General features: G+C 37.5%; 1 protein-coding gene across 1 annotated transcript in view; it reads left to right on the top strand.

Moving 5' to 3' along the window:
- The first annotated feature begins 10540 nt into the window (after nt 1-10540).
- The window catches only part of LOC126767418 (uncharacterized), a 35033-nt gene continuing 20361 nt past the window's right edge, over nt 10541-25212 (top strand). Inside the window, 3 exon segments of the mRNA XM_050484942.1 lie at nt 10541-10562; nt 10723-11287; nt 11289-11580. Coding sequence (XP_050340899.1) covers nt 10541-10562; nt 10723-11287; nt 11289-11580 — 879 coding nt within the window.

Genomic DNA, 25212 nt, shown 5'->3' with positions numbered 1-25212 from the left:
TTAGCGACAATAATAAGGACTGCTTTTTATGCTTAATCGGCATGTCTTACTTCTGATTGTTTATATTTTCGTGCCTTGGTTTTTTTAAGTATGAAGGCTAAGCCTTAGCTATGGTTTTGGAGTTGGAGCTGCCGTCGTTGTTACTGACGTAACTCCCGCGCCGTTAGTTCTGCTTTCTCCAGCAAGACGAAATATCTCCCGTCATCAAACAAACAGTCGTCGCACTCGCGACTTGGCGCTCGCGTAATTGCTGGCAGTCATAACTTTGAAGTTGTAGATAATTTCGTCTATTTAGAAACCAGCATAAACACCACCAACAATGTCAGCCTGAAAACCACCGCAGGATAACTCTTGCCAACAGGTGCTACTTCGGACTGAGAAAGCAATATAGAAGTAAAGTCCTCTATCGACGAACAAAAGCCAAACTCTATAAGTCACTCATAATTCCCGTCTTGCTATATGGTGCAGAGGCTTGGACGATGACAATATCTGATGAGTCGACGTTGCGAGTTTTCGAGAGAAAAGTTCTGCGAAAGATTTATGGTCCTTTGCGCGTTGGCCACGGCGAATAACGCATTCGATGGAACGATGAGCTGTACGAGATATACGACGACATCGACATAGTTCAGCGAATAAAAAGACAGCGGCTACGCTGGCTAGGTCATGTTCTCCGGATGGACGACAACACTCCAGCTCTGAAAGTATTCGACGCAGTACCCGCCGGGGGAAGCAGAGGAAGAGGAAGACCTCCACTCCGTTGAAACGACTACGTGTAGAAGGACCTGGCTTCGCTTGGAATATCCAATTGGCGCCACGTGGCGAAAAGAAGAAACGACTGGCGCGCTGTTGTTAACTCGGCTATAATCGCGTAAGCGATGTCTACGCCAATTAAGAAGAGAAGAAGTACTTAGCTATGACACTGTATACGTATGTATGTTTTCGCTTTTCGATGGTTCGGTACGTGACAGTGATCCAATTACTCCCTTTTTTTTGCCAAAGGAGTTTATCAATTTATAAATTTTTACTCAAGCTACAGCTTGCGCTGACGTACGAACCGAAAACCCGGACGGTCACCCGGATTTCAACTTGTCCAAATCATTTATACTTGTATATACATAACAATTTCTATCTATATTGGTGATGCGGACAATTATAAAAATAAAAACGTTACAGTGGTCAAAAAACATAATAAAAAAGAAAGTGTTTAATCATACAAACCTAAGTGCAGTGAAATTATATAAATGTATAAAAATTTTACAAATATAATGTGTCCAGACTAAGGAAAATAAAATATGAAAGATATCAGTGATAGCGAAAAAAGTTATGAATGGTCAGAAATGAAAAAAGTGTATATGACGGGTGTTGCAAGTGGAGGTACTTTTTCCACTAGAACTTTTTAACAGATCACGCGTGACTCGTAGGGCCACTTAACAATAATTAACAGAATTTCTTTATCAGATATACAAATCGAGTTGGAGGTTTTGGAATAGGCACATCAGCACTATGTAACATGGGACTGTTGGTCGAAGACAAGTTTGGACGCTGAGTAGTGAAAATAGTGACGCTATGCACAATTCATACCGCACGCTCGGTACACCTTATTTGAGTCAATGCTCAATTTATACTATTTTAGTCCGTGCTTTGATTGTTTAGACTTTTTTGTCTTGCTTCCTAACGTTCTTTATTCGGCCTTGAAAATGTGTCCTACTAGCAGCTTTGCTTTGACTTGCATCTTCTGTTTGCGGTATATCTACGTTAAACATTATTTTAAAAATGGATTCATCCATTTTATCTTCTTTCCACCCCATAGCCTACACCTTTTTTATATGCGCACTTCTTCTATGGCTTAGAGAGTGATTGCCTCCATCTACCATGATAGCGAAATGGTCACTGGCCGCATGCATATCATACAACTCTGTCGTTCGATCAAAGATTTACTTGCAAATGTTATGTCTATAACAGAAACACGACCAATATTTTCAAAGATGCTTCTACATCCTGAGTTTAGCGGTACAATATCCAACTGACCAGAAGGCTTTCAGTAAAGCATGCCATCGCTGATTCGTGTTTTCGCTTCCCATTGTAAGGCCCACAAATTGAAGTATTTTGATATTCCAGCTTATATTTGGGTTAGTTGTATGAGCCTCTCTAACGACTTAATCAATAATTAATTTCAAAATAAGAAGACCCATGTACTAAAGCTCAGCTCGGCTATTCTGGGGTCAGCGGATGGCTGAACGGCCTCCTGATATGAAGGTTAGCTGCAAATGTTTCAGTAAGCAGTATCCAATCGAAGAAGCAGAGATGAAGGGTTTAGTTTAAATGTGTACATCTGCCCAAAGTTAAGTTTCTGTGATGGGGTGAATCGCCACCGATTAATAAGTGTCAAACCAACAAAATTCTGAAAGCGAGAGTGACTCAGACTGATCGGCTTACCGGGCAGCGTCTTTTTTCAGTTGGTCTTAAGTCAGGAAATTTAAAAATCACTTAACTACATTTATTTACTATATCTCAACTATCTAATCAAATCTTAGTGTATCGGCTCCTAACGGCAATCACTACTATTTTAATAAACAGCTTTTTTTCAGAAAAAAAGATTAAAATGCGTCTTAGAAAAGACAGTGGAGGCAAATGTAACGGGATCTTTTGAATGTACAATTTAAGCTCAATGCAATGACATAAAAATATATACATATAGAACAGTTATAACTAACAAAAACCAAACATTAATTTGGACATAGCTCAGGTATACTTAAGAACATATTGTCAAGTAAATTTATGAATTTCATACACTGAAGAACAATTCCTCATTAAGCTTGTTAAAAAAACAAATATTTATAGGATAATGATAAATAGAGATAACTCTTATAAGTATGTATATGGTATAAGGCCAATAGGAAGCTTGAAATTTGTGAATTAGGTATTAGGCTGTAATTCCGGGGTTTCATTAAGGGGGTACTCTCATGTTAACGCATACATTTTACCACTTTTTAGGACATTTTTTTATGCGACAACAAAATTCAATCATTTTAATTTTTTAATGTATTTTTATTTGTATTTTGAAATGTACATAAAAATTTTTTTTTCGTTTTTTACATTTTTAATATATTTTTACTTTACTACTTTAAATCAAAGTAGTCCGCAACAAAAAAAAGTAGTTCACTTGTCATGGTGATAGCGGCTGTTCATGTTATCTGAAATAAAAGAATCGAATGGATTAATATTCAGTAGTTCTGCGGCTATCGTCCTTACCAAATATAATCAATTTCATTACAAAAAAGTCGAACTTCAAAAAAAAGACACGAAAATCGTTTTTTTTTCGTTAAAAATCGTTTTAAAAATATATGAAAATATTTTCGAAAATAAACAATTCTAGTAGGGACGATAACCATAAATGAGTAGAAAAACATATGTAAATTTTAAAGCAATCGGTTGAATAATTTTTTTTAAGACCATGACAGTTTCAGAAAATGATGATTCGAGAAAAATGCGTTTAGAAACGTAGCAGCTGCAGACTTGTTATGGCGCCTGGTAGACAGTCGCTTACGACACGTCGGCGACTGTGAGCTGTAACTTATCAAATACTATGAATTTCGGTCTGAATTTTTCACAGCATGTTTTCAATAGGTTTTACTGTCAAAATATAAAGAAAACAAGTAAGGAAGGGCTAAGTTCGGGTGTCACTGAACATTTTATACTCTCGCATGATAAAGTGATAATAATTTACAAATTTTTTTTATTTTGTAGTAAAATTAATTAGATTAGATTAATTTGTGTATTTTGAGTATTGAATTGTATTTTCATTTCCTAATGTACATATACATATATTATACAGAGAAGGCGTCAGATGGAATTCAAAATAGCGTTATATTGGAAGAAGGCGTGGTTGTGAACCAATTTCACCCATATTTCGTACATGTCATCAGGGTGTTAAGAAAATATTATATACCGAATTTGAAATCGGTGAAGTAGTTCCTGAGATATGGCGCCACGCCCATTTGCAATTTTTAAAAAAAGCCTGGGTGCAACTTCCTTCTGCCACTTCTTCCGTAAAATTTAGTGTTCCTGACGTTTTTTGTTAGTCGGTTAACGCAGTTTTAGTGATTTTCAACATAACCTTTGTATGGGAGGTGGGCGTGGTTATTATCCGATTTCTTCCATTTTTGAACTGTATATGGAAATGCCTGAAGGAAACGACTCTATAGAGTTTGGTTGACATGGCCATAGTAGTTTCCCAGATACGTACAAGAAACATAGTAGGGGGCGGGGCCACGCCCACTTTTCCAAAAAAATTACGTCCAAATATGCCCCTCCCTAAAGCGATCCTTTGACAAATTTCACTTTAATATCTTTATTTATGGCTTAGTTATGACACTTTATAGGTTTTCGGTTTCCGCCATTTTGTGGGCGTGGCAGTGAGCCAATTTTGCCCATCTTCGAACTTAACCTTCTTATGGAGCCAAGAAATACGTGTACCAAGTTTCATCATGATATCTCAATTTTTACTCAAGTTGCAGCTTGCACGGACGGACGGACGGACTCTACTCGTCACCCTGATCACTTTGGTATATATAACCCTATATCTGACTCTTTTAGTTGTAGGACTTACAAGCAACCGTTATGTGAACAAAACTATAATACTCTCCTTAGCAACTTTGTTGCGAGAGTATAAAAATCGATCTTTCGAAGTGATTACATGAGAATACCCCCTTAAGGCACTTATACACTCTCAACAATGTACGGTGTATGGAGTAAAGTGAGCCCAATCTTCGAAAATAGTGATATTAGTATATCGAGACAAGGGCAAGTTTTCAGAAGATTTTGTCTATTTTAGGCGCAAAGAAACATTGTTATCAGTAAAACACTCTCTTTTGTTTCCGTTTTCACTAAGATAACGCACATGCATATTGACCATTATATATTATGTTGCGTAAAATTAATTGGAAGTTCGAAAATCGTTGTATTAGGTATATAGAGGCACAGAGATTTCCTGATTGTTATCAGGAAAGGATATGCTCAATATATTCGAAACGTTCAATAAAGGAACTCTTCTTTTTCTTCTTAATTGACGTAGACACCGCTTACGCGATTATAGCCGAGTTAACAACAGCGCGCCAGTCGTTTCTTCTTTTCGCCACGTGGCGCCAATTGGATATTCCAAGCGAAGCCAGGTCCTTCTCCACTTGGTCCTTCCAAAGCAGTGGAGGTCTTCCTCTTCCTCTGCTTCCCCCGGCAGGTACTGCGTCGAATACTTTCAGAGCTGGAGTGTTTTCGTCCATCCGGAGAACATGACCTAGCCAGCGTAGCCGCTGTCTTTTTATTCGCTGAACTATGTCGATGTCGTCGTATATCTCGTACAGCTCATCGTTCCATCGAATGCGATATTCGCCGTGGCCAACGCGCAAAGGACCATAAATCTTTCGCAGAACTTTTCTCTCGAAAACTCGCAACGTCGACTCATCAGATGCTGTCATCGTCCAAGCCTCTGCACCATATAGCAAGACGGGAATTATGAGTGACTTATAGAGTTTGGCTTTTGTTCGTCGATAGAGGACTTAACTTCTATATTGCTTACTCAGCCCGAAGTAGCACCTGTTGGCAAGAGTTATCCTGCGGTGGTTTTCAGGCTGACATTGTTGGTGGTGTTTATGCTGGTTTCTAAATTGACGAAATTATCTACAACTTCAAAGTTATGACTGCCAGCAATTACGCGAGCGCCAAGTCGCGATTGCGACGACTGTTTGTTTGATGACAGGAGATATTTCGTCTTTCTGGAGAAAGCAGAACTAACGGCGCGGGAGTTACGTCAGTAACAACGACGGCAGCTCCAACAGCAAAACCACAGCTAAAGCTTAGCCTTCATAATTAAAAAACCAATGCACGAAAATATAAACAATCAAAAATGAAACATGCCGATTAAGCATAAACAGCAGTCCTTATTATTGTCGCTAATTACTTTGTAGCGACACTTACTCAATTTATGTACAGAACGACACTTACGCAATTTGCTTGCATAAGGGTCGTTCACTTTATTATTGTTTAGATTACTTTTCGAGCACTGACCAGTAAATTCTGCATATGCAAATAATGTACTCAAACAAATAAACAATATGTTACAGTATAACAGCTTAACAATTTTTATTATTATAAAGTGTAGTGATATTCACATTTTCAGTTAAGTTCAGAAGGACCAATAAAGTAGAGTGCAGTTAATTATAACAACTTTGTGTTTATATTTAATTTTGGCTCTACACACTTAACTCGGGTGTTGATGCCGATGATATCAATATCATCGGCATACGCCAGCAGCTGTACACTTTTATAAAAGATTGTACCTGCTCCATTAAGTTCTGCAGCTCGAATTATTTTCTCCAGCAGCAGATTGAAGAAGTCGCACGATAGGGCGTCGACTTTTCTGAAACCACGTTTGGTAGCGAACGGCTCGAAGAGGTCCTTCCCGATCCTGACAGAGGTTTTCGTGTTGCTCAACGTCAGTTTACACAGCCATATTAGTTTTGCGGTTTTGATACCAAATTCAGACATCGCGGCATTAAGGCAGCTCCTTTTCGTGCTGTCGAAAGCAGCTTTGAAATCGACGGAGAGGTGGCGTGTGTCGATTCTCTTTTCACGCGTCTTTTCCAAAATTTGGCGTATGGTGAATATCTGGTCAGTTGTTGATTTGCCAGGTCTAAAGTCACACTGATAAGGTCCACTCAGTTTGTTGACGGTGGGCTTTAATCTTTCGCACAATACGCTCGATGGAACTTTATACGCGATGTTGGGGAGGCTTAACCCGCAGTAGTTGGCGCAGTTTGTGGGGTCTCCATTTTTATGGTTTGGGCATAGCAGACTTAAATTCCAATTTTTGGGCATGCTTTCGTCCGACCATATTTTACAAAGAAGCTGATGCATGCTCCTTATCAGTTCTTCGCCGTCGTGTTTGAATAGCTCGGCCGGCAATCCATCGGCCCGCTGCTTTGTTGTTCTTCAGGCGGGCAATTGCTATTCGAACTTCTTCATGGTCGGGTAATGGAACGTCTGCTCCATCGTCATCGATTGGGGAATCGGGTTCGCCTTCTCCTGGCGTTGCACTTTCACTGCTATTCAGCAGGCTAGAAAAGTGTTCCCTCCATAATTTAAGTATGCTCTGGGCATTGGTTACTGGATTACCCTTGGGGGTTCTACAAGACTATGCTCCGGTCTTGAAACCTTCTGTAATCCGCCGCCTTTTTCGTAGAATTTTCGAGCGTTACCACTGTCGGGCAGCTTAACAAGCTCTTCATACTCACCCATTTCGGCCTCTTTCTTTTTCTGTCTGCAAATGCGTCTCGCTTCCCTCTTCAACTCCCGGTATCTATCCCATCCCGCACGTGCAGTGGTCGATCGTAACGTTGCGAGGTAGGAAGCCTGTTTTCTCTCCGCTGCGACACAGCACTCCTCGTTGTACCAGCTGTTCTTTTGCACTTTCCGAAAACCAATGGTTTCGGTTGCAGCTATACGTAAGGAGTTTGAAATGCCGTCCCACAGTTCCCTTATACCGAGTTGTTGACGAGTGCTCTCAGAAAGCAGGAGTGCAAGTCGAGTAAAAAATCGTTCGGCTATCTGTTATGATTGCAGCTTTTCGACGTCGAACCTTCCTTGTGTTTGTTGAGGTGCGTTCTTTGCTACACAGAGGCGGGTGCGAATCTTGGCTGCAACAAGATAGTGGTCCGAGTCGATGTTAGGACCTCGGAGCCTACGCACGTCTAGAACGCTGGAGACGTGTCTTCCGTTTATCACAACATGATCGATCTGGTTGGTGGCTTTTCGATCCGGAGACAGCCAGGTAGCTTGATGCATTTCATATACTGGAATCTAGTACTACGGATAACCATATTTCGGGCCCCGGCGAAGTCGATCAGTCGCGATCCATTTGGGGATGTTTCCTCGTGCAGGCTGAATGTACCGACTGTAGTGCCAAAGATACCTTCCTGGCTAGACGTTTAAACACCGGAGTGAATGATAGTACTCGGCGACGGAGTCTCTCTCCTACAACGAATCCCACACCAAATTTGCGCTCCTTTATATGACCACTGTAGTAAATGCCACAAGGACCTACTCGCCTCAGTCCTTGCGCCGTCCATCACATTTATTGGACGGCGGTGATGTCAGCCTTTATTTTCACGAGAACATCAACCAGCTGGGCCGCGACACTTTCCCACTTAAGGGACCGGATATTCCAGGTACATGCCCTCAAATCGTAGTCCTTATTTCTTTTGCCATGGTCGTCATCAAAAGGGGGGTATCTCATTCGAGGCTGTTTTGTCTTTTTCATTGGTACGGTTGTTTTTGCGTGGCGGCTCCCAAACACAGCGCACAACTGTGAAGGGTGTGTTTCGCTTACTCACTTTAGCTCGCCTTCAAAGGGATGTTCTTAGGTAATACGTACAACCGTTAGGTGAACAAAACTGTAATACTTTGTAGCAACTGGTTGCAAGAGTATACAAATGTTGTGAAAGAGTTCAACATAAATTATTTCACGGAATCGTGAATATTTATGATGATATTTGTTATTTTATAACGATGTATTCATACATATTCATATCAGGTCATAATTCCAGTTTGTTTTATAAGTATTTTTATTGACCCCAACACTATCTATTTTTTCTGATTTTCTTTAAGGTACCTAACATACCATCAATAATAAATAAGAAGTTCGAAGATCCTGATATTAGTTATATGGGGACTAGAGCAAGCTTTCCACCACCACACCAGAAGTTCGAGAAACATTCTATTAGGTATATCGGAGCTAAGGGAAATGTTTATTCATTTCAACCTTTTTTTGACCTACAGACAGGATTATCTATTAATTTCATTAATATATCTCACTCATTGACCGATATTTTCCGTAAAAGTCAGCCAAAGGCTCTGGGGCACACATTTATATTTTTCAGGGGACTTGAATAGTTAAAGGTAGTATTTGTGCAAAATTTTAACCCTTAGTAATTATTGGTGCTTGGTTTTTATACTGAAAAATAAAAAATCAGATAGAATTTAAGGTTGTGGTATACATGAAATGTGCTTAATTGTAATCCGATTTCGCTCATTTTTCATTAGAACATAATAATGTTAAGATAACATTACATCTCAAATTTAGTCGATATCGGTCCAGCAGGTCTTGAGGTGTGGATTTTCACCAAGATGTAGGCAGTGCTACGCCCATCGTTTTAGTCTGACTTATATGTAAATTTAATCTATTTGACGCATTTACTATATGAGCCCTTTAAAGCACAAGTGGTATAACTCAATTTTTTTTTTTTTTGAGTTAGCTTTGGTACTGTATTGAGGAAAATGTGTTCTATTTAATGCAATAACGTGGTAGCTTCTAGTTCCCATAGCAACCTCACAAAAAGCAGAAATTACTATTTCAGTGAATGCTGCCGCCTATTCGTTGACAGCACAAGTGGTATAATTGACAAATTCACCATTCGTGCAGTGAATTTCATGGGAGAAAGACTTATTCTCAGTGTTTTTACACTCTCGCAACAAAGTGGCTAAGGAGAGTATTATAGTTTTGTTCACATAACGGTTGTTTGTAAGTCCTACAACTAAAAGAGTGAGATATAGGGTTATATATACCAAAGTGATCAGCGTGACGAGTAGAGTTGAAATCCGGATGTCTGTCTGTCCGTCCGTCCGTCTGTCCGTCCGTCTGTCCTTCCGTCCGTCCGTGCAAGCTGTAACTTGAGTAAAAATTGAGATATCATGATGAAACTTGGTACACGTATTTCCTGGCTCCATAAGAAGGTTAAGTTCGAAGATGGGCAAAATCGGCCCACTGCCACGCCCACAAAATGGCGAAAACCGAAAACCTATAAAGTGTCATAAGCCATAAATAAAGATATTAAAGGCACGCAGGATCGCATTAGGAAGGAGCATATTTGGACGTAATTTTTTTGGAAAAGTGGGCGTGGCCCCGCCCCCTACTAAGTTTTTTGCACATATCTCGGAAACTACTATAGATATGTCAACCAAACTTAATAGAGTCGTTTCCTTCAGGCATTTCCATATACAGTTCAAAAATGGAAGAAATCCGATAATAACCACGCCCATCTCCCATACAAAGGTTATGTTGAAAATCACTAAAAGTGCGTTAACCGACTAACAAAAAACGTCAGAAACACTAAATTTTGCGGACGAAATGGCAGAAAGAAGCTACACCCAGGCTTTTTTAAAAATTGAAAATGGGCGTGGTGTCGCCCTGATGACATGTACGAAATATGGGTGAAATCGGTTCACAACCACGTCTTCTTCCAATATAACGCTATTTTGAATTCCATCTGATGCCTTCTCTGTATAATATATACATTAACCAATACAATAATATATACAGGAACCAATGATGATAGCGGAATAAAACTTTACAAAAATACGGTATTTGAAAAATATGTAAATGACAGATAATGAAATCTCGATTATCACTTTATCATGCGAGAGTATAAAATGTTCGGTTACACCCGAACTTAGCCCTTCCTTACTTGTTTTGTAATAATTTCTTTAGATGGACTCAGGTGAAGATAACAGTAGTGAAATTAAGTATTAAGTGTTAAGCTGAAAAATGGCAAAATTTCTTCATTCGTTTGTTGTTGTTGTAAAACCCAATTTGGTGCTTAATCGAAAATGCTAATTCATGTCGTAATGTTTATACTTTCTCAAATAATTGAACGTAAACTTTGGTTTCAGCCGTTGGTTATCCCGGCTCCATAGAGGACAATGAAGCAGCTGCTGATGTGGAAGGGATACCCAGTCCTCATGAAAGTGGTGAAGCAGAGGAAAATGCAGAAGGAAGGCCAAAGAGAGCCCGGAAAAGGCAGAGAGAGGAACGGAAGCGAGAAGAAAGGAAAAGGAAGCGAAATTCGGGAGACTCTTACGTCACTAGAAAGGGAAAGCCAATTCCAGAGAAGCAATTTAGCAATCTCGATTGTAAATGCACCGAAAAGTGTTTTAACAAAATAACAGAAGAAGAACTAAAAAAAATATTCGAAGCATTTTGGAAAATAGGGACATTCTCTGCCCAAAATGCACTCATTTGTGCTCTTTTGAAACCAATATTACCGGTACGTCGTCGGCCAACCACCGCTGAGAAGAATCGAATAAGTTCAAATAGGTTCTATCATAATGTTGCTGGGGAAACCAAACAGGTTTGCAAGAGGTACTTCTTAGAAACATTGAAAATCTCAAATGGAAGAATGGCACGAGCTTTGGAGAAGGTCAAAATGGGCTATCCTCCAGGGGACCATAAACGGGGTGCCTGGTAACAAAACCTCCGATGAACAAATGGCACAAGTAAGAACCCATATTTCAGCTTTTCCTTCATACGAATCTCACTACACAAGAAAACACAACCCAAATAGGAAATATTTAGCCAAGAACTTAAATATACGACTTATGTACAATCTGTACAAGGAGCACGTTGAAAGCCAAGGCCTTCAGTCTGTTAGGGAGCATATATATCGAAGAACTTTTAATAACGAGTTCAATCAGCAATTTCACGCTTCACATAAAGACACTTGCGTCAAGTGTGATATTTTTTCTAATAAAGTAAAATACTCAACAGATGAAGAAGAAAAGAGAAAGCTCAAGCAGGACCATAAACTTCATTTACGGCGGCAGAACAAGCTCGCGATTCCATGAAGGCGGATGCTGAAAAAAGTGCTAACAATGACAGCTACTATGCATTCTCTTTTGATTTGGAGAAGTCCCTGCCTTTCCCGAAATTGGTGTCTCAACAGGCCTACTACACATGTAATATGTACGTATACAATTTAGGTTGCCATTAACTTTCAACGAAAATGGGGTTCATGTATTGTTGGGACGAAGTAAATGGTTCTAAAGGTTCACAAGAAATTTCATCGTGTTTAATTTAACACATAAAATTTAGAGCGACAGCAGCCGAACATGTGGTTATGTATAGCGACACATGCACAGGTCAAAACCGTAACTGGAAAATCGCTATGACGTTGATGAAATATGTCCAAAGTCCAGACAATAATGTAGAAATGATGGAAAGTGGACATTCATTCCTCCCCAATGACTGTGACTTTGCATCTATTGAAAATTTTGGTAAGTCGCAACAAATATTTACACCTGACGACTGGTATAGAACTATTGCGTTGTCAAGGAAAAAGAGTGCCTTTCATGTGACAGTTATGTCGATCGATAATTTTTTGTCAGTCGAAAACATGCTAAAAAAAATCACCAAAAGAAAAAAAGACTGTGAAGGCCAACCAGTATCGTGGCTGCAAATGCAATGGATACGCTACACAAAAAGTGAGCCATTTAAAATCCTTTTAAGGGAAACTCTATCTGAAAATATGCCGTTTTCAACATTGGATTTCAAGCCAGCAGGAAAAAAAGGACGACCAGTTAATGTTTGCATCATTGATCAGGGTAAGCTGTACACAAGAGCTCGGCCTATTTCAAAAGAAAAGAGGAAAGATACGATGGACTTGCTGCCATACATCCCTCCAGAACACCACAATTATTTCGAGGGGCTTGTTACTAGTGAGACTGCTGAAGATGTTGGCCCACTTCAGGAAGAATCTCAAGAAAGTGACGATGAATAAAAAAATATTTTTTCACTTGTTATACTGTCAATAATGAAATCAATTTAAGTTTTATTGATAATACATGAAAAATTAGATGAGAAAACGAAACAGATTTCAAACTATTTATAAATTAAATGAAATCTTAAAACCATTTACAGCACAAATGGTATAATTAATTTTCGGTACTCGATAAAACAAGAGTTAATGGACAAAAAGTTTCAAAAACATCAATTTAAGTTAAATAAGACCTTTTTCTGAAGTTTTATTGAAAAAAGTAGTCCAAAAGTTCAATATTGATTTTTATATACAACTTTTAGCAAACCCTTTAATATCTCGACAGAAGAAAAAGTGGAGTTATATCACTTGTGCTTTAAGGGGCTCATATGATAGTTATTGATTTACCGCACTTTTAGTTGCTTTTAACCAAACCATTATATGGGAGTGAGCTTGGTTATCATAAGATTTCACATAATTCTTATTTCCAAATGAAGTTAAATTTCTAATTAAATTGAAATTTTTTATGGCGATAAATAACACACAAGGCCAAATGTTGACCGTTTGTGGCTTAGATTTTGGTACACCACGCCTTCCCACGGACAACTTTCAGATATGATAAATTGGTAATTATTGGGTATGGACTGTAAAGAAATAACTATACATTACATAAAAAATTGTGAACAGTATTATACAAGTTAAGTTTTACTTTATTAAGTTCCAAAATGCAACTGACAACAAGTAAGGAAGGGCTAAGTTCTGGTGGACCCGAAAATATTATACTCTTGTAACTTACAATAATCAAAGCCAGGGAAATACTTTATGGTGTAAAACGTCAACCTGAGGATCGAAATCCAAGCAATTTTATGTAAATCGACCACTTTTGAACCCGACCCCTTTAGATTTTGCTGAAACCCATCCATCTTTTTCTACCCTTTGAAAAGCATTTTTGAGAATTTTTTCAAAATTTTTGTCCAACATCAAAAATAATTATGAAATTTTCAAAAAAAGGCTTTTTATTTTCAAATAGCCATACTTTTGTAGAAATTGACTTTTGGGGACCGTTTTTTTTTTAATTTTTGTTTTTGAATGAACTTTTCGAAAAAATGCACGAAAAAAATTTAACACGATCAATTATATAAAATAATCGGTTTTTTTAAGTAAAATCGTCATTTTTTTTGGAAGTTCGCCATTTTTTGAAAGTTCGCCATTTTTGGTTTTTTTTTTGTTTTTTCCTCAAAAAAAACTACAATTAATTTGACAACTATCCCTGCTAATCCCGGAGGGGGCCGATTTTTTTCTATTTTTTTTTTTTATTTTTGAAAATTTGACAATTTTTTTTTTAAATGAAGGAAAGGATGGATAAGTTTCAGCAAAATCTAAAGGGGTTGGGATCAAAAGTGGTCGATTTGGTATGGAATACCCCGTATACATATTGTACTATATATAACTCCTATGCTGACAGTTACTGATAGCATATGGCAGTTGGGGTAGTATCGAACCGATTTTATCTTTTTTTTCCAATACCATATACTATTAACACGCTACATACTAAAAAACTTATCATATAGAGTACAGTCAACCGGGTATTCGAAAATCCTGGTATTAGTAATACGAAGGGTAAGTCAAGTTTTCGCTCAAATTTTTCTATTTTAGGCCCAAGACACACTATTATGAGTAAAACATTCCCTGTAATTATACTCTCGCAACAATGTTGCTAAGGAAAGTGTCATAGTTTTGTTCACATAACGGATGTTTGTAAGTCCTAAAACTAAAAGAGTCAGATATAGGGTTATATATACAAAAGTGATCAGCGTGACGAGTAGAGTCGAAATCCGGATGTCTGTCTGTCCGTCCGTCCGTCTGTCCGTCCGTCTGTCCGTCCGTCCGTGCAAGCTGTAACTTGAGTAAAAATTGAGATATCATGATGAAACTTGGTACACGTATTCCTTGGCTCCATAAGAAGGTTAAGTTCGAAGATGACCTATAAAGTGTCATAACTAAGCCTTAAATTAAGATATTAAAGTGAAATTTAGCACAAAGGATCACATTAGGGAGGGGCATATTTGGATGTAATTTTTTTAGAAAAGTGGGCGTGGTCCCGCCCCTCACTAAGTTTTTTGAACAAATCTCGAAAACTACTACAGCTATGTCAACCAAACTCTACAGAGTCGTTTCTTTCAGGCATTTCCATATACAGTTCAAAAATGGAAGAAATCGGATAATAACCACGCCCACCTCCCATACAAAGGTTATGTTGAAAATCACTAAAAGTGCGTTAACCGACTAACAAAAAACGTCAAAAACACTAAATTTTACGGAAGGAATGGCAGAAGGAAGTTGCACCCAGGCTTTTTTTAAAAATTGAAAATGGGCGTGGCGTCGCCCACTTATGGACCAAAACCCATATCTCAGGAACTACTAGACCGATTTCAATGAAATTCGGTACATAATATTTTCTTAACACCCTGATGACATATACGAAATATGGGTGAAATCGGTTCACAAACACGCCTTCTTCCAATATAACGCTATTTTGAATTCCATCTGATGCCTTCTCTGTATAATACATACATTAGGAACCAATGATGATAGCGGAATAAAACTTTACACAAATACGGTATTTGAAAAATATGTAAATAACGGATAATGAAATCTCGATTATCACTTTATCATGCGAGAGTATAAAATGTTCGGTGACACCCGAACTTAGCCCTTCCTTACTTGTTTTTATTAAGATAACTCAAATATTGGCCTATATATATCTCTATATTAGGTATATGAGGGCTCAGGGAAGTACATACCAACATAGCATTGTCAGAAGTACTATCCCTGAATTTCAATTATATATCTCACACATTGACCGCTATATTCGATCAAAGTCGAATATAGGTACTGGGATCCGTATATTCGGAACGTAGGGTCTTGAACAATTTTGTTAGGATTTGAAAATTTTTTGGTCATAAAGAGACATATACTAAAGGCATTATTCGTGCAAAGTTGAATCCCTTTATGCAATTCAAGTGGAATTTAAAATTGTGCTATATGGGAAGTAATACATACTAAATTTTATCGAAATCGGTCAGACGGGTTCTGAGATATAGCATTTCGCCCAAAAGTAGGCGGTGGCACGCCCATCGTCCAATTTTTACCTCAGTCCCTATAAAGCCTTGTCATACCATCCCAACGGAAAATTTTTGCGTCTTTGGCGCATTTAGTTATTGATTTATCGCGCATTTAATAGTAGAGATATACGACGACATTGACATAGTTCAGCGAATTAAAAGACAGAGGCTACGCCGGCTAGGTCATGTTGTCCGAATGGACGAAAACACTCCAGCTCTGAAAGTATTCGACGCAGTACCCGGCGGGGGAAGCAGAGGAAGAGGAAGACTTCCACTCCGTTGGAAGGACCAAGAAGAGAAGGAACTGGCTTCGCTTGGAATATCCAATTGGCGCCACGTAGCGAAAAGAAGAAACGATTGGCGCGCTGTTGTTAACTCGGCTATAATCGCGTAAGCGGTGTCTACGCCAATTAAGAAGAAGAAGAAGTAGTTTTGAACAGTACCGTTATATGAGGAGTAAACGGGGTTTTCATCCAATTTTGTCCGTTTTCACACTATAGGTAGGAGTTTTTCTAGTAATTATGCTGAGTGAATTTGGTTGTTGTAGCTTTACTGGCTTAGGAGATATATACAATAAACTTATTATAATACAAGACTTTTTTCGTCACCATGATCATTTATATGTATATAATAGCCCTGATAGACGAGCAAAATTAATGCGCCTTAAGGGGATATTCTAATCTAGAAATTTGAAAAAATCAAAATTTTTTTCATAATTCGATAGTTTTGATGTTCAAAAATATCTCCCTAAAAGGATTATTCAAAACTCAAATTAGTTTCAAAGTTATAGTAATTTTAGTGACGTGGCAACCAGACCGGTTGAGCGAATATCGTATAACGTAAAACTTTAAACGCGTTTTTCTCAAAACTCCTTTTTTTTGATGCGGTAGCCACAATATCTCAAGTTCTAATCAGTCGATTTATTTGAAATTTGGCAGGAAAATTCTTTAAATATATCTCTATCACTAGAAGTAACAAAAAATAAAAATTTGAAATTTAAAATATTTTTCAAAAAATCGACAAAATTGAAAAGTTAGTGAAAAAATCTGCTTGTTTTTTGAGTAGCCGCCATTTTATGAAAAACATTTTTTTTAGTTTTGCTACTTCATGACAGCGACATTCGTACTCATTAAGAATCTGTCATTGTTTTTTTCAGATGACGACAAGGGTAGAAATGGCATGGCGATGAGGACACGGCCTCTTTTTCCCCCCCTATTCTTCAAGGTCGCATAACTCGATGAAAACAGATATTGTTTTTTTGAAATTTATTTTGTGTACGCTTCTAAGTTTAATAAACAAATGATAAAAAGACGGATAGTAAAAATATCTAGTGCTTCGTTTTTATTAATTGTTGAAAAAAGCTTGAAATTCGAGCCTGTAGACCAGAATTCGCATTGCAATTTTATGGTGACAGAGGGCAGACTTGTGCATTTAGACAGCTGATAGTGAAATTTGTTTATTTATTAAAAAAAAGTGAAATAAAAGTGTGCAAAAAAGTTAAGAATATTGGAAAAATGGATAGCAAACTATGCGTTGTTAATTTTCTGCCATTTAAAAATATTTTAATTTGTTTTTGTTAATATACTTGCACATAATTTAATTAGCAACATAAAAACTGCTTACCTCAGAAGCTGTAAACACAAAAATGGTGGCAGATTTCAAGCGACATTTGTCAAAAAATAGCAAAAATCGGCCGTTTTTGAGCAGTGTTGCCTACTCAAATTTGGTAAATTGTACATTACAAACTTGCATTAACATGGGTCAAATGCTCAAGTAAATGTAAATTAAGCCCGGTAATGCATATTAGCGATGTCGTCTGTCAGGGCTATAACCCTATATCTATCTTGATTAGTTTTAGGCGATACGTACAACCGTTAGGTAAACAAAGCTATAATACTCTGTAGCAACTGGTTGCGAGAGTTTAAAAAGTACCCTAATAGCCCTGACAGACGAGCAAAATTAATGCGCTTTAAGCAACGCTAATGCGCATTGAAATTTTATGGTGACAGACGGCAGACTTGTGCATTTGGACAGCTGATAGTGAAATTTGTTTATTTATTAAAACAAAAAGTGAAATGAAAGTGTGTGAAAAAGTGAAGAATATTGGAAAAATGGATAGCAAACTGTGCGTTGTTTATTGTCTGCCATCTAAAAATATTAAAATTTGTTTTTGTTAATATACTTGCACATTCTTTAATTAGCAATATAAAAACTGTTTACCTCTGAAGCTGTAAACACAAACAAGGCGGCAGATTTCAAGCGATATCTGTCAAACAATAGCAAAAATCTGTAATTTTTAACCAATGTTGCCTACTAAATTCAGCCAAATGCACGAAATTCTTGTGCATTACAAACTTGCATTCACATGGGTCAAATGCGCAAATAAATGTAAATTAAGCCCGCTAATGCATATTAGCGCTGTCGTCTGTCAGGGCTATAAGCTGGCTGTGGGTCAACAGCAGCGGCGTCGGAATTATTAGCGCTAGAGTTTAGTGGATATTCCAATTTATATATTTCTGATACTTGAAATGAGAGTTGGAGCGGATATTTGTTTCAACAAATTTCTTTAAGTTATTGAGCTTTAATAATGTTGCATTTAGTTTTAATAAGTTGTTTCAATGAATATTTGTTGTGTTAACTCTCCCTCCACAAATTCCTACTTGTCCTCAAGTAGGCTTTAAAAGTATGGTATGTTTTTAAATTTACAACCGGATCTACGAAAATTGTTTGTTTTATTCATGATTTGTGTCGGACGTTTTCCAATTTGTACGGTTAGTTTTTCCCTCGGTTTTATGCAGAATTTTTGTATTACAACTATTGCTATAATAATGGCCGATAATTGCCGATATTTATTTGGTCTAATTGTTTTCTATTTTTTATGTTTAGTGCCTGTAGGCATTCCAATGATAATATTTGTAGACTCGCAAATTCTATTGGAGTCGTTTGGATGAGTGGTGTTCTGGGTTTCAATATATGTAGGCTTCTCTTTATTGCTTAATTCTTTATTGTGAATACTTATGTTCTCATTCCAATAGTGTACGAAATATGTTCCTTTCCGATGACGGGTTATATTTTTTTGTATTAAACTGCCCTTAAAGTTGTTAAGTAGGATTATGCTGTTGTCAATCTCTTCGAGTATATGCTCTGCATTACAAAGTCGCACAGCGATTCTTTGCCCTCAATTAATTTAGAAAGCTGTTTAAATCTGTTTTACAAATTTTTATATTATTGGATATTTAACAATTTGGTACTTTTAACATAGAATTTTCTCACAAATATATTTCATCTGTTTCTAAGTGAACTATTAATTTGTTTTTTTTTTTACAACTGGTTTTATCAGTAGATTTGGATTTATTTCCTGATTATATTGTAATAATTGCTGTGTGTTGGAAATTTTAGATCCTAATCTGTTATTTTAATCATCGATTATTGTCTGCCCTTTATGTATGTTTTAATTTCTTTGCGGTCCTTATTATGATTTTCTAGGTCAGTTGCCAGCTTTTGTTTTAGAATATCTATGGTATTCTGTCTGCTTTTATCGTTTTTCTCAGGGTGCTCACATTTCTGCCGAAAAATATCTCTAGTGGGCGTTTTTTTTGTTACGGAATGTATAAAGTAATTGTATTCGTAGACAGCTCTGTCCAACAATTCGTCAAATTTACGATGTACCTGTTATTTTTTTAAGCATCTCATAATTTCTGAAAGGTTGGAATGAAATTTATACCTATCTGATCTTTCATCATGAAAGTAATTGTTGCAGAATTAATTCTGTTTCGTTTGCTATGTCTTCTACCTTCATTTAAGTAAATCTGATTTTAAAGGACCTGAATTGTTCTGGATACAGTGCTTGAATATGTCCCATTATGTCTTCTGTCAAGTAGATTTCATTTATTACTGAAAGTTTTAAGTATTTCCTCAATATTTTCATTAAATGGTCATCAGAATACAAGGCGCGTTCCAAAGTAAAAAAGGACTTTACAAAAAAAAAACAGAACAATTGGGTTTTTCGGCAAAATTAATTTATTTTATTCAAAATATTTTCTGCTTCAATACAGTTTTTTGCACGGTCCAAAAGCATGTCGAACGATTGTTTTAGCTCGTTGGCCGGTATGACCGTCAATAGTGCAAGTCTTTTGAATGGCCTCTACGTCTGCATAACACTTTCTTTTCACTTCATTCCAAATGCATTTTTCCGAAAAGGAAGAAGTTGCACGGTGCATACCAGGTAATACGGTGAGTGGTTAATGGTTAAAATGTGATTTATGGTTAAATAATCGTCCTTCCAATATTTGATTCTGAGCAATTTTTGGTCGTCAGTCAATTTGTGCGGAACAAACCGTGCACACACCTTTCGTAAGCCCAAATGTTCGGTCAAAATGCGATGAATCGATGTTTTGGAGATATTCAATTTCCATGAATTTCAAAAATAATTTCGGCTGATTTTTGATGAATTCACGCACAGTTTCAATGGAATTTCAGTGGAATTTTCATTATTCTAGAATTGATTTAAACATAATGATCTCCAATCGCTTAAGATAATGATTTCCATTCCTTTGTTGACTTTTTCACATGTCCAAGATATTGAATTTAGACCCATTGCATTGAGTTTTTTGCCTATTATGTACCTCATATGAATCAAATTGGTTGGCATTCTTCCCTTTTTTATACAAAAATTTCAAAATATAGCGAATTTCTTCATTATTTTCACTCATTTTTGAACCGCTGAAACTTTTTTTCGAATTCCCCGAATCTGTTTTGTTAAATGAAGCTTAAAAGCTCGCCTTTTCAACACTATATGGAAACACAATTAGATTAACACTGAAGATATACGGCTGCAACGACATCTATTGACAAAATACGAAAAAACTTTTTCGACTACCCAATATAAAAATCTACACCCTGTCCGGAAAGTATCGGGAACTCTCCATTTAAATCTCCCGCTTATATGGAAGACAGGTCCGTTTTTTTTTCCTAGGTTTATAGAACTGTTCTTAATTGCGATGCAAAAAATTAGCGCGATCTGTCAACCAGTGTGTTTACAGCAGTGGTTTGATTCTGGTAATTAGTGAGGGTCTAAAATGTTTAGTGACAACCAACCCTAGCTCTTATTAACATGTTTATTTTATTATCCTAGTTATTCGTTTCTGACATCTCACACGATAAAGGGATGAAAAGTTATGCGTTGCTTTGAAGAACGTCGAACGTCCTTCTGTACGAATGATTGGCGTCACTCTATACTAATGGGAAACAAAATAATCGTGTAATTTGAAATAGCAGAGGACTATACTAAACTGATCCGAGCAGGGATCGAACACGCGGCCTCTAGGATGGTAAAATCATACGGAAAGACAGAAAATATTAGATTTGAGTATATTGGTTTGGATTGACACCTTTGGTGTTTTATTTGTAAGATCAAACATTGAACTCAACAAAGAATCTTTAAATTCTTACAGCTGGTGGGAAAAAGTAAAGATCTTTCATGAGTGAGAATATATTCACTCTGCTTTTTATTTTGTATTTTCACTACTTATGTACAAATTTAAGAAACTATCTTAAATAACTACCCTGTCAGCCACGGCCAACCATTTTTCTCAAATATTTCAATAAAACTCCACATTTTTTCTCTATGCACTAACCCCAACGCACATTTTCGGGTTATTTTTTGTTTACATAAATGCGATGAAAAAAAGTTTCTTTCATTTCTTGATTTATTTGAATGAGTGTGAAGGACAAAACATAATTGTCAATAGTACCAACAGAAAATCCCAAAAAGGGTAATAAAAAAACGATTGAAAGACGCATGTCATTCGTGCACGTTCAACAAGAAGGTAAGTGAAGGAATTTTATGTGGTTTTTATACTCTCGCAACAATGTTGCTAAGGAGAGTATTATAGTTTTGTTCACATAACGGTTATTTGTAAGTCCTAAAACTAAAAGAGTCAGATATAGGGTTATATATACCAAAGTGATCAGGGTGACGAGTAGAGTTGAAATCCGGATGTCTGTCTGTCCATCCGTCCGTCCGTCCGTGCAAGCTGTAACTTGAGTAAAAATTGAGATATCATGATGAAACTTGGTACACGTATTTCCTGGCTCCATAAGAAGGTTAAGTTCGAAGATGGGCAAAATCGGCCAACTGCCACGCCCACAAAATGGCGGAAACCGAAAACCTATAAAGTGTCATAACTAAGCCATAAATAAAGATATTAAAGTGAAATTTGGCACAAAGGATCGCATTAGGGAGGGGCATATTTGGAAGCAATTTTTTTGGAAATGTGGGCGTGGCCCCGCCCCCTACTAAGTTTTTTGTACATATCTCGGAAACTACTATAGATATGTCAACCAAACTCTACAGAGTCGTTTTCTTCAGGCTTTTCCATATACAGTTGAAAAATGGAAGAAATCGGATAATAACCACGCCCACCTCCCATACAAAGGTTATGTTGAAAATCACTAAAAGTGCGTTAACCGACTAACAAAAAACGTCAGAAACACAAAATTTTACGGAAGAAATGGCAGCAGGAAGCTGCACCCATCCCTTTTTTTTTAATTGAAAATGGGCGTGGCCTCGCCCACTTATGGACCAAAAACCATATCTCGGGAACTACTAGACCGATTTCAATGAAATTCGGTATATAATATTTTCCTAACACCCTGATGACATGTACGAAATATGGGTGAAATCGGTTCACAACCACGTCTTCTTCCAATATAACGCTATTTTGAATTCAATCTGATGCCTTATCTGTATAGTACGAGTATATACATTAGGAACAAATGATGATAGCAGAATAAAACTTTACAAAAATACGGTATTTGAAAAATATGTAAATTACGTATAATGAAATCTCGATTATCACTTTATCATGCGAGAGTATAAAATGTTCGGTGACACCCGAACTTAGCCCTTCCTTACTTGTTTAACTATATTTTGCAAATAATTACTTAATTTCTTTTAATAGCATTGGAAATCAGAACTGAATTGTAAATAGCAGCAGCAGCAATATCATCAGAAGCAGCAAATATTTTTTGTTAAGTACGTATGTGAAAATAAGTGTGTGTAAACCCAACTCGTTTTTACACGGTAGATACGTTACTCAGAAATCCGTGTAAAAAAAACCGAGTAAAAAAAGAGGCGTTTCCTATAGTAAAATATGGGATACGTTTCATCTCATCTGAAAACCGTGTTATATGAAATAAATAACTATATTTGCTTTGAAAAACCGTGTAAAAAATGTTGAAAACTATAAAATTTCAGATATGCATTCAAATTGTATATTCTTATGGTATTTTTTTGAGCATTAAAACATAAAATACATACATAATTCATACAGGTGAAAAATTTGTAGATTAAACCAAAAACAAAAGAAATCTGTTAATCCAGAATTAAGAACAGAAGAATTAGAATTAAATTAAAAAAAAGGTAAAAATATTTACATAGCTAATAATTATTCGTCGCTACTTGATAACAAGCGCAATAGTTTACGACGAACTGGACTAAAGTCGGTATTATCGCTGGATATATCCATTTCAGCAATGTAAATATCATTCGAACAAAATGTGTAGGTAAGAGTTATCGAATAAGGTTACTGCTATATATGTTCATTTCAGCAATGGTACTAAGTGTGGTAAAAACAAACATAATTACAAGACAGTGAATTTGAATCCGTACTAGATTAAACAATTTTTACAAACAAAAAATTTTTTTCAACCGTTTAACTTCAAAACCGTGTAAAAAAAGAGTTGGGTGTACTTTGAAATTGGACTGCGCAGTCCAATATAATACGCAAAAATAAATACATACATACGTATGTATTTTACGCGTTTAAGGCGGCCTGCCACGACGTCAAAATCGTGCTTGGCGACTTTAACGCCAGGATGGGCAACGAAGGTATATTTGGCACTACGGTCGGTAAATTCAGCCTCCACAACGAAACATCCCCAAATGGGTTAAGACTGATTGACTTCGCCGGGGCCCGAAATATGGTTTTCTGTGGTACTAGATTCCAGCACAAGAAGATACATCAAGCTACCTGGCTGTCTCCGGATCGAAAAGCCACCAACCAGATCGATCATGTTGTGATAGACGGAAGACACGTCTCCAGTGTTTTAGATGTGCGTGCGCTTCGAGGTCCTAACATCGACTCGGATCACTATTTTGTTGCAGCTAAGATTCGCACTCGCCTCTGTGCAGCAAAAAACGCACGCCAACAAACAGAAGGAAGGTTCGACGTCGAAAAGCTGCAATCACAGCAGACAGCGGAACGTTTTTCTACTCGGCTTGCACTTCTGCTCTCTGAGAGCACTCGTCAACAACTCGGTATAAGGGAACTGTGGGACGGCATTTCAAACTCCTTACGTATAGCTGCAACCGAAACCATTGGTTTTCGGAAAGTGCAAAAGAACAGCTGGTGCGACGAGCAGTGCCGAGTCGCAGCGGAGGGAAAACAGGCTGCCTACCTCGCAACGTTACGATCGACCACAACATGTGCGGGATGGGATAGATACCGAGAGTTGAAGAGGGAAGCGAGACGCATTTGTAGACAGAAACAGAAAGAGGTTAAAATGCGTGAGTACGAAGAGCTTGATAAACTGGCCGCCAGGAGTAATGCTCGAAAATTCTACGAAAAAATAGGGCGGCTTACAGAAGGTTTCAACACCGGAGCATACTCCTGAAGAACCCCCAAGGGTAATCCAGTAACCAATGCCCAGAGCATACTTAAATTATGGAGGGAACACTTTTCTAGCCTGCTGAATGGCAGTGAAAGTGCAACGCCAGGAGAAGGCGAGCCCGATTCCCCAATCGATGACGATGGAGCAGACGTTCCATTGCCCGACCATGAAGAAGTTCGAACAGCAAATAAACGTCTGAAGAACAACAAAGCAAACTATTCAAACACGACGGCGAAGAACTGATAAGGAGCATGCATCAACTTCTTTGTAAAATATGGTCGGACGAAAGCATGCCCAAAAATTGGAATTAAAGTTTGCTATACCCAAGCCATAAAAATGGAGACCCCACAAACTGCGTCAACTACCGTGGGATAAGCCTCCTCAACATCGCGTATAAGGTTCCATCGAGCGTATTGTGCGAAAGATTAAAGCCCACCGTCAAAAAACTGATTGGACCTTATCAGTGTGACTTTAGACCTGGCAAATCAAAAACTGACCAGATATTCACCATACGCCAAATTTTGGAAAAGACGCGTGAAAAGAGAATCGACACACGCCACCTCTCCGTCGATTTCAAAGCTGCTTTCGACAGCACGAAAAGGAGCTGCCTTAATGCCGCGATGTCTGAATTTGGTATCTTTGCAAAACTAATAAGGCTGTGTAAACTGACGTTGAGCAACATAAAAACCTCTGTCAGGATCGGGAAGGACCTCTCCGAGCCGTTCGCTACCAAACGTGGTTTCAGACAAGTCGATGCCCTATCGTGCGACTTCTTCAATCTGCTGCTGGAGAAAATAATTCGAGCTGCAGAACTTAATGGAGCAGGTACAATC

The sequence above is a fragment of the Bactrocera neohumeralis genome, unplaced genomic scaffold (genome assembly GCF_024586455.1).
Source record: "Bactrocera neohumeralis isolate Rockhampton unplaced genomic scaffold, APGP_CSIRO_Bneo_wtdbg2-racon-allhic-juicebox.fasta_v2 ctg623, whole genome shotgun sequence".
In the NCBI taxonomy this organism is placed as follows: domain Eukaryota; kingdom Metazoa; phylum Arthropoda; class Insecta; order Diptera; family Tephritidae; genus Bactrocera; species Bactrocera neohumeralis.
The sequence above is the reverse complement of the archived record's forward strand: the minus strand, read 5'-3'. Positions and strand labels throughout refer to the sequence as shown.